The 14,915-nt window shown below is 40.3% G+C and overlaps 1 protein-coding gene across 7 annotated transcripts in view; it reads right to left on the minus strand.

Annotated features, from left to right (window-relative positions):
- The window catches only part of USP37 (ubiquitin specific peptidase 37), a 97,773-nt gene that overhangs the window by 24,912 nt on the left and 57,946 nt on the right, over window positions 1-14,915 (minus strand). For 5 of the 7 annotated variants that reach the window (XM_062191773.1, XM_062191766.1, XM_062191736.1 and 2 more), the window contains exons 12-18: window positions 14,775-14,898; window positions 13,789-13,979; window positions 10,390-10,507; window positions 9,859-9,938; window positions 6,143-6,307; window positions 4,187-4,252; window positions 1,037-1,178 (exon numbers count right to left, since the gene is read on the minus strand). In XM_062191773.1, coding sequence (XP_062047757.1) covers window positions 1,037-1,178; window positions 4,187-4,252; window positions 6,143-6,307; window positions 9,859-9,938; window positions 10,390-10,507; window positions 13,789-13,979; window positions 14,775-14,898 — 886 coding nt within the window. The remainder of the gene's footprint in view (window positions 1-1,036; window positions 1,179-4,186; window positions 4,253-6,142; window positions 6,308-9,858; window positions 9,939-10,389; window positions 10,508-13,788; window positions 13,980-14,774; window positions 14,899-14,915) is intronic. The other 2 variants (XM_062191781.1, XM_062191755.1) reach the window with 1 other exon arrangement.

Raw genomic sequence — 14,915 nt, forward strand, 5'->3', positions numbered from 1 at the left:
CACAATAGTTAAGCTACTATTTGGGATACCCACACGGCAGTGCCTGGGTTCAAGACCCTGCTCTTCTTCAGGTACAGTTTCCTCTGTCTGCATCCTAAGAAGCAGCAGGTGATGGTTCAAGTATTTGGGTCCCTGTCACTCATATGGGAGTTCTGGCTTGAATTCCTGGCTCCTGAGCCATGGCTTGGCTCAGCCCTGGCTGTTGTAGGTACCTGGAGAGTGAAACAAGGAATGGATGGAGGATCTCTTTTTATCAGTCTCTCTGCCTTTCATATAAAAGGAAAAAAATAAAAGATTTCAGCTTTTACAGTATTAACTATCATTAAATATCATGAGAGATATGATGCAGCTACGTGTTCACACCCATGATTTAAACAATCAGATTACTTGGTGCTCCATTGATGTAAACATGTACTATAGTTCCTTCAACATAAACAAGTATGACTGAAATAGAGCAAGTAATTATTTGAAGACCAATATGTAAAAGTAGTTTTGAAGGGAACAGGAAAAAGTAATTTGTCTCGAACATTTTAATTTTTTTTTTTAAAGGTTTATTTATTTACTTGAAAGTCAGAGTTACAGAGAGAGAGAGAGAGAGAGAGAGAGAGAGAGAGAGAAAGAGATAGATATATTTCTTCCATCTACTGGTTCACTCCCCATATGGCTGCAACAGCCAATGCTGGGCCAAAGCCAGGAGCCAGGAGCTTATCCGGGTCTCCCATGTAAGTGGCAGGGGCGCAAGTACTCGAGCCATCCTCTGCTGCTTTCCTCAGGCCATGAAGGGGAAGCTGGATCAGAGGTGGAGCAGCTGGGACTTGAACCAGTGCCCATATGGGATGCTGGCACTGCAGGCAGTGGCTTTACCCATTACGCCACAAAGCCGGCCCCTCTAAAGTCTTGATGCATCTGTAAATAGACTAATCTTGTAGTCCATCTTGCATATTTATTAAGTTTGTTGATGCTGATTATAAAGGACATTTGTTTGGACAGAAGAGCTACACATCTCTGCTAGATGTTTAGATGGAAAGTTACTTACTTTTTCCAGGTCTTCCTGTTGCTGTTCATTGCTGGCCATTTCACAAAATCTCTGGCTCAGGGCCACAGAGCGTTTTAGCTCATCCTCACTGTCTGAATCCAGGCATAAAGCCAAGGAGCTCTTGGACTTGAAGGTAAATTTCCTGCAATTTAAGGAAAAAGAAATTATGTTAAGTCTGATAAACACTTGTCTCTGTTATGCTTTTCATGTATAAATAAAAAAACACTTCCATTATAGAAAAGCATTTAACAGATAAAAAGATCTCTTAAAAGAAGTATACTGAAGCATTACCTTTGCCCCACTCCAAGAGCCATGCTTTGAAAACTGGACAACCCTGCCACTATATAGCATCAGTAAACTAATCACTTTGAGCCTTTTTTCTTTTAATGATCAACCCCAATGAAGTTTGCTCTTTTCATTATAAAGTAAGTACTCTACTGAATTCATGCAGGCATAGCAATGAGTATGTGTTTTTCACAACAAGTGCATGAGGACTAATTTTTTGATCTTTGAAATTATGTTCCATGCACTTTAAAAAGAACAGTAACATTCCACTTATCCACTTATCTGCAGGTCAGACTTCTGGCAACCTCTACCTTCCAGAACACAGGGATTCCAAAGTAAGAAAAAAGACTTCTGAGGAAGGCAGTTCCAAAGCCCATGCACTTACAGGGACCCTCTCTCTCCAAGGAAATGGTATATAAAATAGTGTAGCAAGTTCATCAAGAAATGAGAGCTAAGAAATAAGAGAGAATAACCACAACAAAAGGGCAAAAAACTATACAATCATTTAATGTAAAGGAAAACTGTCTTGTAATAATTAAGAGCCTTTGAAGGCACTATCATATTAAAACACAGTGTAGTAACTGATAAAATGCTAATTCCAAGGCATTAAAATATACTTGCTATCTCCAGTGTATTTTATTTAAGAAAATAATAGTTGCAACATATTTTAGAAAGATTTTCATCCAAAATGGCTAAAATGTTTAAAAGGTAAATGCTTAGAAAGTCAAGTTTCAGTTATATAAAAATTCACTTATGTGGAATACCAAATATTATTCTTCAGTGATATCAGATAAGTAAGGTGTTACTGTGTGATTTTCTAGGTGAACTGAAAATAAAGTAAAGGAAAAAGTGGTAAAGGTGAAGGAACAAGAACTTTCTTTGATGAAGGTTAACATAAATTCATATGCTATATTTAAAAAAAAGGAAATTGGAAAAATGCAATTAGCCTAAATGTGAAAACTGTAAATAAACATACAGAATGCTGGCACCAAGAAATCAGAGGCCACAATGGAAATCAGGAGAACCGCACAACAATGTAGATCAAAGAAAAGAGGCAAGTGGTCAGTGATAAGCTCAAACAGTCTGTGGCTGAGAGCAGCCAGGATATCACTGCACTCCAGCCTGAACACTTCATAGCCTCCCATTACGTGTTCAAAATGTTTTTTAGTATAACTTAGTAAAAGCCAATTAGGCATCCTACATCCTAATTTCTGATTTCATGTTCTTACACACCTGAACATACGAATCTGTTTATCCAGGTAAATACTTTGTTGAAGGATGGTGACACCTGGATACTACTGCACCAGGGTCAAATGAAATTGCAGAAGAATCAATGGTATTCTGTTCGTAACTCAGCCTCTTTTAAGTTTGATCGGCATGGCAGGTCTTCTAGGGCCTAATCATATTTTACTGACCACCTCTCATTCTCATAACAGTAGGCCCTGGAGAACAGATGACCATGCCAAGGTACAATGATGCCCAATGAAACCATCTCTTTCTTGCAACTATGGTGATTTGGTACATAAAGAGTGCATTCCATTAATGATTACTATATTCACAGAAGGCAGCTTGCCTGTAGCAATGAAAAATATTCATCCTGTAAATGCATCACTTGCTCACTTTCTAAGCAGCCAAGTGGTATTGCTCATTTGTATCTTGAGAACGGACAAGAGTATTCATATCGGTACCATTTCAGATTTCTAGCCATGTTAGTCATCTGGTTTTAATTGCACTGAAAAATAATTAACAGGAGGAAAAGAAAAAGAGCAGTTCCCAAATGTCATTTTATGATTATATAAGCCCCTCCCCAAAAGCCCTCAAATAACAAATGTGTTTACTTTGGGACATCAAATTTTTGGAAAAATGAATTTTAAAGTCAAATGACAACTAAGTCAGTTGGAACTGTCTAATTAGGAACTATGATTATAGTAAAATCTTAGAGAAGGAATAGTTTAAAAGAAAAAAAGTATTGGCTTCTCTCCTTGGATAAACTTTTGGTCTTTTTTTTTTTTTTTTTGACAGGCAGAGTGGACAGTGAGAGAGAGAGACAGAGAAAAAGGTCTTCCTTTGCCGTTGGTTCACCCTCCAATGGCCGCCGCGGCTGGTGTGCTGCAGCTGGCGCACCACGCTGATCCGAAGCCAGGAGCCAGGTGCTTCTCCTGGTCTCCCATGGGGTGCAGGACCCAAGCACTTGGGCCATCCTCCACTGCACTCCCAGGTCACAGCAGAGAGCTGGCCTGGAAGAGGGGCAACCAGGACAGAATCCTGCGCCCTGACCAGGACTAGAACTTGGTGTGCCGGCGCCGCTAGGCGGAGGATTAGCCTATTGAGCCGTGGCACCGGCCAACTTTTGGTCTTAAATAAAAGCAAAGTATTTACAGAATCACTGCATTCTAGTGTGTATTTGTTTTCCTGTCGCCTTCAGAATCTTCTGTTCACAGGATCACAAACAGTCCAGCTGGTTAGCCACAGGTGAAACGAGCATTTGGAATCCAGTGCCTATCTTTGAGGAAGAGTGCTTTAGACTAATAAGGGCTATTCTAGCCACTCAATTCTTAAAATCCTTCATCACTCAGAAAAATTTTAAGTGCTTTAGGATGAAAATATTACATAGCACAAATGGTAAGTTTTAAAACAAAATATTGAGAGGGTCACCTGAACTTGCTTCATTGTTAAAAACTTGTTACACTGTAGGCTCTATTCTAACCCAGATCAGAAAAATTTCAAAGTAGTGGTAACACAGAGTAGTTATCATGCAAAAAGAGAGACAATAAAGAAAAAGTGGGAGGAGGGGCAGTATCGGAGATTAGGATAAGCCGAATCCTTAAAAATAAAAATTTCAGGTACATAAGAAATATAACTCACTTTGAAGGTGTAGAAGGGCTGGTGATGCAGGAATTCACCATTTGAGAGGCTTTCAATGGTCTAGAACTATCAGAAAATTAGAAAAATATATAATGTATACAATTACATTATTAAAGATAGAATTTAACTTATAAATAAAATGAATTATTCTGTACTATAATCTCTAGTATATCCTCTTGAAAGGCAAATAATTGTAATACTTTTAAAATTACTAGTAACAGATGCCAGAAGAGAAAATGAAATACCATCTCTATGCAGCCCCTGATCTAATTAATTTAAATGAACATCATTGGAAATAAAGTGTAATGCACAGGAAAACAGCACTTGGAGAAAACTTGGTTCTTTACTTTTAAGCAATAAAATAAGAATAGCTCTCATTTATTGAGGACTTACTAGATGTCCAACACCATACTATGCTAGTGTACTATCTCATTCAGTGTTCAAAACTACCTTCTTTTCTTACAGACAAGAATTTGCCCAATGTCTCCAAGCTATTAAACTGTGGAGTCCGCTTGGTTTCACGACTGTGATCACAAAGACTCAACATTGACAGTATGATATAAGACTACTGCCAGAAAGAGTCCAAGCAGAGGGCAGTTTGCCCCAAACAAAAATGTTCACTTCAAAGAAAAGCCACAGGAGAAAAACATCAGCAACACTAAGACTCTCTGGGCACATTCACATTTTAAAGGACTTTAGAGTAAGCATACATAGCTTAGAAAGTCAAAGAGAAATACATTTTACAAAACTGTAACTGTTCATGTTAGCATCAGTCATTCACTGTCTGAAATGTCTACTTCTGCTAAGAGATCTGGCTCTTTATCTTACTATCTGTATGACCTTATCTTTAAGTGATTAATCACTAATCTCAGCTGGAAAAATCAGGATTTGGACAAAATATCCAAATTCTTCTTCACCTCTACATCTAGATGATTCTACCAGACTAATGTTCAAGTACAGAAAAGAGCTCATGGGGCTGGTATTGGGCACAGCAGGCTAAGCTGCCACTTGCGGTGTCAGCATCTTATACTGGAGTGTGGTTGAGTCCCAGCTGCGCCACTTCTGATTCAGCTCCCTGCTAATGTGCCTGAGAAAGCAGCAGAAGATGGCCCCCAATTACTTGAGCTGCTGCCACCCACATGGGAGACAAGAAAGCAGTTCTTGGCTGTTGGCTTCTGCATGGGCTAGCCTTAGCTGTTGCATTTGGGGAATGAACCAGAAGATAGAAGACATTACTCGCTCTCTCCTTCTCCCTCTTTCTGTCACCCTGCCTTTTGAATAAATAAGTTAATTTCTTAAAAAGGAAAAGAAACCATAGCAAATTGATCCAAGGTAATACAAGCACGCAAAAAAAAAAAAAAAAAAAAAAAAAAAAGTAACATTCAGAGAAGGCCCAAGGGTTTCCCAAAGTAAAGGTTGTTTCTTGTCTCTTTGAAAGTTTCTTAGGAGTCACTGAAGTTCTTCACATTGGTGAGAAGCTATTTATGAAGGCACAATTTATCTGGAGGCTCCAGCATAACATTTACTATACTGCCTTTCAAATTACCACGTCCTAAAGAGTCAGTGGAGGCATTTTGGACAATTTTGGACTCCTGAGCCCTATCTTGGATCAAATGAAACAGAACCTCCAATTTAGAAATCAGTATTTTCAGTGTTCATGTGATTCTTATGATCACCCAAGGCTGACTTATATTCCCAAGTGTATCAAACTATCTTCTAGCAGTCTAAAAGAGCCACTCCTGCAAGAAGTACCTCACAAATGGCAGTTAATGATCTTAGAAGAATTTTGTTTAAATGTTTTTTCAATTATATCAAACAGGCAGTGATTTAATTCCAAAATAAAGCAACATTAAAATCTGCTTCTTGGTCTGATTTTATCAGCGATTCATGTTCTGATCAGACACTGAAGGCTTTTATTTCAAAAAGGAAGGTAAAGGCATTCTCTTAAGGACTTACATTGCCATGTGTGCACTCCAACTAAGAGCAAAAGGTGGTTTTGTATTTTCAGTGCAATGAGATAACAGAGTCAGGTATCTTGGAATGATGACTTGCTGCCCAATCTTGTTGTTAAGCGAAAGAGTAACATTGAAGCTATATCGTTTCAAATGAAGAATGAGGACTCTGAAAAATAGTAGATCACCTTACTAATGCATACATCATACAGGTAGCTCTCTTAAGATTATAAGAGAATATCCAACTAACCATGTTAGATAACTTAAAACATAGCAAAGAAGAATATTAAATTTTAAATGTTAGTACTGATATTAGTTTTAATCCTTAAGTTATTTACTTCATTGTTAAACAGTTTAAAAAGACAGTGTTATATAACCACTAATGGTAAAATATTATCTATTAAAATTAAAATATTATATGGCCCTTACATTTGATGGTAAAAATTATTTCAAAGTTATTTTCACAAGAATTATTCTTACGTTTTTTTCTTAATGTTTATTTATTTTCATCTTTTTGAAAGGCAGAGAGTGAGAGCAAGAGCGAGAGCGAGAGAGAGAGATCGATCTTCTGCCAGCTAGTTTATTCCCCAAATGCCTGTAAAAGCAGAGGCTGGGCCAGGTGGAAGCCGGGAGCCTGAAACTCCATGCAGATCCCACATCCAGGGGGCGGGGCCCATGAGCAGAGTTGCCAGCACTGAAATACAGCAAGTGGGCATCCCAAGCAGTGCTTTCACCCTCGTGCCACAATGCAGGCCCTGCTATCTTATTTTTAAAAGCACTTTCTCTGGAGAAAGCTGAGAGAACAATTTTTTCCACCTGGAAAAAAGTCATATAAAAATTGTATGCAAAATCTGGTTTGTGGGTCTGAAAGACTTACAGTTCTTCACAAATAATTTTGGTTACTATTGTGATAAACTTTTCACTTCTCATACAGAACATACTCTCTGCCTGATGGATCAGATATCTCTCACAGCCCACAACAACATTTAAAAAAAAAATGTCCAGTTCTAGACAAAAAGCAAAACAAAGCGAAAACCCAAAACAAGCAAACAAAAGTCTGCTCTATGGAAAACTCTTTCAGTTCTTACTGTGTAAGCCTCATCACAGAGGTCACAAACTCAAAAATTAGCAAATTAAAGTTAGTTAAAAAAAAGCATCCTAGAATTCATGACCTCTAAATTCACAACTTTAGAGAAAACAAGGATCCAACCGACATGAAGAGACAAAAACTAACGTCAAAAGTCAAACATTTGGACTAAAATTTCAAAAATCCTAACTAAAATAAAAGGTAATATGAAACAGAAAGATGACACTAAAAATAACTGCAAATATAAATATAAATATAAATAAAATAATCTGCAAAGATGAGGCAGACTAACAGTAAACAGACCTGATGAAGACAGCAGGCCCTTCAAGAATAAAGTAGAGTGCTCTGACTATTAAGTGAACAAACATAGAATGAGACTAATCATTAGGATTTGACACAGATATTCTATTTCTTGTGAGTTTGGAATGAATTAACACCAAACACAAATGACTTCCCAGAAAATATTTAAAACAAAAGGAAAATTCTCCCCACCTGAAAGACCAAATAGCTAGACAATAGGAAAGGGAAGAGACATTAAAGTTGTGAAGCTAGGAAAGTCTTGTTAACTGAACACTTTTTCTTAGTTGGTGGTGAGAGTTGGTCACAATCAATCCTCTGCCTTAAGATTATTATTTCTGACCTTCCTGCATCAAAACCCTCACAAATAGGAAAGAATAAAGTCTCTTAAGTAAAAAATAGAAACTGTGATCAATATAACAATAGTGCTATATATATAAAGCATTTTTTTTTTTAAATTTATTTGACAGGTACAGTTATAGACAGTGAAAGAGACAGAGAAAAAGGTCTTCCTTCCATTGGTTTACTCCCCAAATGGCCACCACAGCCGGCACTGGGCCGATCCGAAGCCAGGAGCCAGGTGCTTCCTCCTGGTCTCCCATGTGGATGCAGGGGCCCAAGCACTTGGGCCATCTTCCACTGCCTTCCCAGACCACAGCAGAGAGCTGGACTGGAAGAGGAGCAACCGGGACAGAATCCGGTGCCCATATGGGATGCTGGTGCCGCAGGCGGAGGATTAACCAAGTGAGCCACGGCGCCGGCCCCATAAAGTCATTTTTTTTAAAACAACCCATTTTCTAGAAAAGAGTAATTATGGCATATAAAAGAACTAATATCTAGGGGCTAGGTTCCAGAGACTCCATACTTAGAAAACTGAAGCTGGGGCTGGTGCCGTGGCGCAGTGGGTTAATCCTCTGCCTGTGGCGCTGGCATCCCATATGGGTGCCGGTTCTAGTCCTGGCTGCTCACTTCTAATCCAGCTCTCTGCTGTGGCCTGGGAAAACAGTGGAAGATGGCCCAAGTCCTTGGGCCCCTGCACCCACATGGAGACCAGGAAGAAGCACCTGGCACCTGGCTTCAGATTGGTGCAGCTCCAGCTGTGCAGCTAGCTGGGGAGTGAACCAACGGACAGAAGACCTTTCTCTCTGTCTCCCCCTCTCACTGTCTGTAACTCTCTCAAATAAATAAATAAAATCTTAAAAAAAAAGAAAGAAAGAAAGAAAGAAACTGAAGCTAATAAAAGAAATCAAACTACTTTGCAAAGTGCCACATAAATGCTTAACATTAACAGTAACCTGGCCGGCGCTGTGGCTTAACAGGCTAATCCTCTGCCTTGCGGCACCAGCACACCGGGTTCAAGTCCTAATTGGGGCGCCGGATTCTATCCCGGTTGCCCCTCTTCCAGGCCAGCTCTCTGCTATGGCCCGGGAAGGCAGTGGAGGATGGCCCAAGTGCTTGGGCCCTGTACCCGCATGGGAGACCAGGAGAAGCACCTGGCTCCTGGCTTCAGATCAGCGAGATGCGCCGGCCGAAGCGGCCATTGGAGGGTGAACCAACGGCAAAGGAAGACCTTTCTCTCTGTCTCTCTCTCTCATTATCCACTCTGCCCGTCCAAAAAAAACCAAAAAACAAAAACACATTAATAGTAACCTTATTTGTGGTGATCTATTCTTGGAAAGAACTTAGAGCTGTCTTTCAACCCATCATATTTTTTTTTGTTAACTAGCTTAGTTTTATGTTTGTTTCAAAGAGTTAGTACCCAGCGTAAGATGGCCCAACATCCTTGCTATTTGATAGGGAGTGAACCAGCAGATGGAAGTCTTCTCTCTCTCTCTTTAAAATATATTTTTAAAAAAATCTTTAAAAAAAAAAAGCTAATACCAACACAAACTGATTGCATTCCTATATCAGGAAATGTGTCTTATGATTATAGGAAACTTACTAATTTATAAGATCTTCTATAAAAGGGAATGCACAAACTACAAAAATTAGTCTTCCTATTTTATTTTCAGTAATACACATATATGTTTCTGTCACAATTTTTGGGAGAAGAGAGGGAGATGACAGGACAACACAGGAAAACAAATTAGAAATGAATGTTACACATTACTGAATTTAAAATCTACTAGCCAGTCCCATCATTAGTCCAAATTCTCATCAGTTGTGTCCTCTTAGTGTTGTCATCTTGGGATGCTCAAGGCCCTCTTCCTTTCTCATACAAAGGTGCTCTAACACTTCACCTCAACTCCGCTGACCTCCTTGACCAGCTTTACTTATTCAGTAATATTTGTATGTATTTTTAAAAAGAAAAGCTGAAGATTAATTATTAAATTTACCTGGGAAGCCTGTTAAATTTGTGCCTGACAAGAGCACACTTCCCACCACACTTCTCACAAGAATACTCAAGTTCTTCTGCCTATGAAAAGACAAGAGGGAAAAGTAAGAAGTATGAGGTTGAATCACCCTTTTTTTATTTGAAGCTTGTTTTTTAAATTAAAAGTGTTCCACTTCTGATCCAGCTCCCTGCTAATACACCTGGGAAAGCAGCAGAAGATGGCCCAAGTGCTTGGGCCACTGCACCCAAGTGGGAGACCCTGTAGGAGTTTCAGGTTCCAGGCTGCAGCCTGGCCCAGTCTGGCCATTGTGGCCATTGGGAGCAGAACAGCAGATGGAAGATCTCTTTCTCTGTAACAGTGCCTTTCAAAAAAAATAAATAAATAAATCTTAAAAAATATATATTATTTATAAATATTTCTCAATTATGTTCCACAGTGTTGTTGAAATTTTGCCTTGAAGAAATCTACTCTAAATACAGTTATCTGATATATAAAATTTAGTTACGTGAAAATACCAAAGATATTACTTACCCTAAAGAAAAGGTCAAGAGAATCCTGAATTGAACGAGGAGGGAGTGGTTTTTTCCTACGAGGAAGGTCAATGGAAAGGTCGTTGAACTGTTCTCTTTTGGGAACGATTTCTCCACATCTGCCAGGAGACAAGTGTAAGCTTTCAGAAAAATACCAAAGAAACCTAAATACAAGCGCACTTTAAAATGTTCATGGAAAATGTTTATATGAAAAAGTTAGGCATGGATCTTTAAAGTTTTTTTGCACCAAAATAGATTTATCCTTTAATTCTATCTTCCACAGATCATCTGAAGTACATGTTATACTTGAGAAACACTGTTCTACAGAATTTGTTACACTGACCCACTATGGCTAGGCATAAGAAACACACATTTAAGACTTTTTTCTCATGCTTGTTTCAATACTTATTAAATTGAAACAGATAAAATCTCAATTGCAAGTATTTAAGTCCTTTCTTTTTTTTTTTTTTTTTTTTTTTACAGGCAGAGTGGACAGTGAGAGAGAGAGAGACAGAGAGAAAGGTCTTCCTTTGCCGTTGGTTCACCCTCCAATGGCCGCCGCGACAGGCACGCTGCGGCCAGCGCACCACACTGATCCGAAGGCAGGAGCCAGGTGCTTCTCCTGGTCTCCCATGGGGTGCAGGGCCCAAGCACTTGGGTCATCCTCCACTGCACTCCCTGGCCCAGCAGAGAGCTGGCCTGGAAGAGGGGCAACCGGGACAGAATCTGACGCCCCGACCGGGACTAGAACCTGGTGTGCCAGCGCCGCAAGGCGGAGGATTAGCCTGGTGAGCTGCGGCGCCGGCCTATATATATATTTTTTAAAGATATATTTATTTATTTGAAAGGCAGAGACAGAGAAAGAGAGAGAGAGAGGTCTTCCATCCACTGGTTCACTCCTCAAATGGCCACAACGGCTGGAGCTAGGCCGATCTGAGGCCAGGAGCCTGGAGCTTCTTCCAGGTCTCCTATGTGGGTGCTGGGCCCCAAGGACTCAGGCTTTCCCAGCCCATAGCAGAGAGCTAGATCAGAAGCTGAGCAGCCAGAACTTGAACCGGCGCCCATATGGGATGCTGGTACTGCAGGTGGTGGCTTTACCTGCTATGCAACAGTGCCAGCCCCTATATTTCTTCTTCATTCAACAAATATTTATTGAGCAACTCCGACAGAATTCTAAGGTGACCCTTGCCTTTGTATAATTCTTTCCCTTTTGACTGTGGGTAGAACATATACAATGAAGAGTTATCACTCCTTGATTATGCTATTTTACCCAGCAAAGGAACCTTTCAGATATAACCAAGGTGACTAATCTTAACTTTGAGAAAACTTAATGAAAATAAGATTATCTGGATGGGACAGACTGAATCACAGGAAGCCTTTAAATCTAGGTCTAGAGAGCAGAAACAGAGGCAGTCTGGGATTAGAAATCAGAGATGTGCTCCAGCTGGTTTGGAAGAAAGCATAGAGCACTGTTGTAAGTGCCTTTGTGGGCCACGTGGCAAGGAACTACATGCAGCTTTTAAGAAACCAGTGGCCTTGGCCAGCGCCGTGGCTCACTAGGCTAATCCTCCACCTGCGGCGCCGGCACACCGGGTTCTAGTCCTGGTTGGGGCGTCAGATTCTGTCCCGGTTGCCCCTCTTCCAAGCCAACTCTCTGCTGTGGCCCGGGAGTGCAGTGGAGGATGGCCCAAGTGCTTGGGCTCTGCACCCCATGGGAGACCAGGAGAAGCACCTGGCTCCTGCCTTCAGATCAGCGTGGTGCGCCGGCCACAGTGGCCATTGGAGGGTGAACCAACGGCAAAGGAAGACCTTTCTCTCTGTCTCTCTCTCTCTCACTGTCCACTCTGCCTGTTAAAAAATAAATAAATAAATAAAAAGAAACCAGTGGTCTTAGCCAACGACTAACAAGAAAATGGAGACCTCGATCCTACAGATGTTAAGGATCTGAATTCTGCCTATCACTGTCATTGGCTTAGAAGACAGTCCTGGACTCCGGCTGGAAACACAGGCAGTATACCTTGATTTCGGCCTGAGCAGAGAAATTAGCCACACTGTGCTTTTCAGATCTTTAGAGCTGTAAGTTAATAAATGGGTGTTGTTGGGGCCAGCGCCGTGGCTCACTTGGCTAATCCTCCACCTGCGGCGCCGGCACCCCATATGAGCACCAGGTTCTAGTCCCAGTCACTTCTCTTCCACTCCAGCTCTCTGCTGTGGTCCGGGGAAGGCAGTGGAGAATGGCCCGAGTGCTTGGGCCCCTGCACTCACATGGGAGACCAGGAGGAATCACCTGGCTCCTGGCTTTGGATCGTCGCAGCGCCGGCCGTAGCAGCCATTTGGGGAGTGAACCAACGGAAGGAAGACCTTTCTTTCTGTCTCTCTCTCTCACTGTCTAACTCTATCTGTCAAATAAAAATAAATAAATAAATAAATAAATAAATAAATAAATAAATGGTGTTGTTTTAAGCCACTACGTTTAAGGCAATTTACTTTGTAGCAACTAACAAATGTAAACAGTTTCCTATATGCTAGAAACTGTTCTAAGCAATGGATAATAGCAGTGAATAAACCAAGACAACAGTGTGCCCCGCTGTGCAGCTTTCATTATACTGGGGGAGAGACAATGAGAAAGAAATACACAAAAGTAAAATAAACACTTACAGTGTGTTAGACATAAGCGATACATGCTGCTATGATTTGCAGCTACCTCATGTTAATGGAGGTAGAGCGTTTGGGGGGTAGTTAGGACTAGATAAGGTTATAAGGATGGGGCCCTCAGAATGGTATTACTGGCTTAGTAAGAAGAAGCAAAGACCCAAGGTTCCAATGGAAATCAGGCTAAGATACATTCCAACTAGGAAAAACAGTAAGGAAGAGGGAAGTGAAGGATCAAAACACTTGGTTAGAATTTCAGATAAGGTAGCAAGAAAATGTCTCAGCAAACGGATTCTACGTAAAGTTCTCAAGGAGTGAGAGGGCACTAGTTATGTGAGAACATAGAGGGAATCTGAGATAGAGGAACAGGATCCTGACTTTATTATAATTTGAAAGGAGGGAGGTGAGGGAAAGAGCATCCCCTAAATGTCTGCAATAGTCAGGGCTGGGCCATGCCATAGCCAGGAGCTTGGAACTCTATTTGGGTCACCCATGTAAATGGTGGGGACCCAAACACTTGAGCCAACATCCACTGCCTCCGAGGGGTTACCTAAACAGGAAGCTGGAAGCAGAACTGGGACTCAAACCTAGGTACTCAAGTTTGGTATAATCTGTGGGATATACCACTATCCCCTTGACATAGGTTAGAAGATAAGGATTCATAGCATTTGGTGCGTCAGAGGAATGTTTTGATCACTTGCCATAAATAATTAAAAGTGAGGAAAAAGTTTTCTTAGACACTACTTACGCTTTACAAATAATGGAGTGCTGAACCTCAAATTCCAAATTAGTAATAACAGGGCAAGTGTAAACTCTGGTAGCTGAAATATCTGGTGAATTTTCTTCTCCAGGAACAGGTTCACTCTTCCATGTTTTATTTAATTTTTCCATATCCTCCTTCAGCTGGTCTAAGCACTGACTTAAAAATTCATGAGCATCCTAAGACAATAATGATATCCTTAATCATAATGCAACATTTATCACAAGCATAGCTCATTAACACTGTGACTTACATAACTTAAGCACTTGGAAGTCAATGACTTGTGAACAAGGTCAGATTTATTCCAATAAGGATTTTAGGGTCCATATCTTGTGGATCAAAATAAATGGCAGGCTTTCTAATGTTTTAAAAATATTTACTTATTCAGTTTAAAGGCAGAGCAATAGAGACAGAAAGAGAGAGGTCTTCCCTCTACTGGTTTATTCCTCAAATGGCCACCAATAGCTGGGTCTGGGTCAGGCTGAAACCAGGAGCCAGGAACTCCTTCCTGGTCTCCCACACAGGTGATAGGAGCCTGAGTACTTGAGCCATCTTCTGCTGCTCTTCCCAGAAAGCTGGATTGGGAAGCAGAGTAGCTGCAACTTGAACTTATACTTTGATATGGGATGCGGGTGATGCAACTGCCAGCTTCACCCAGTACATACAATGCCAGCTGCTGGATTTTATATTCTTAACTATCAGTTGCATAAATAAATGATTCCTTACTTTGCTTTAAAAAAAAATCCTTATTTTTCTAAAATAACCTTTGTAGTTAACAGATCTCAAGTTCTTTCAACACTGGCAAATCACATCTAAATATTAAAAAGGGTTAAAACAATAGAGTTACACTGAAGCTTACTATAACTCCTTGGGCTTTTCAATACACGATGAATAAACTACAAATCACATAGTAAATAAAAATCACTCCAATTCCTCCTATCTCTAAAACATTTTAAAAAATAATTAGTACTTACATTCTGCATATAACCAGAGAATCTCTCTGCTGTAGCTGAAATGGCATTTTTAACCTTCTTAAGTAGATCTTTTTTGGTTTCTGAATTGCATATATCTTTTTTAATGAGCAAGTGTGCAAAGCGTCTGGTAAAACAGAAGAC

This window comes from Lepus europaeus, chromosome 1, assembly GCF_033115175.1.
Source record: "Lepus europaeus isolate LE1 chromosome 1, mLepTim1.pri, whole genome shotgun sequence".
NCBI classification, from domain to species: Eukaryota; Metazoa; Chordata; class Mammalia; order Lagomorpha; family Leporidae; genus Lepus; species Lepus europaeus.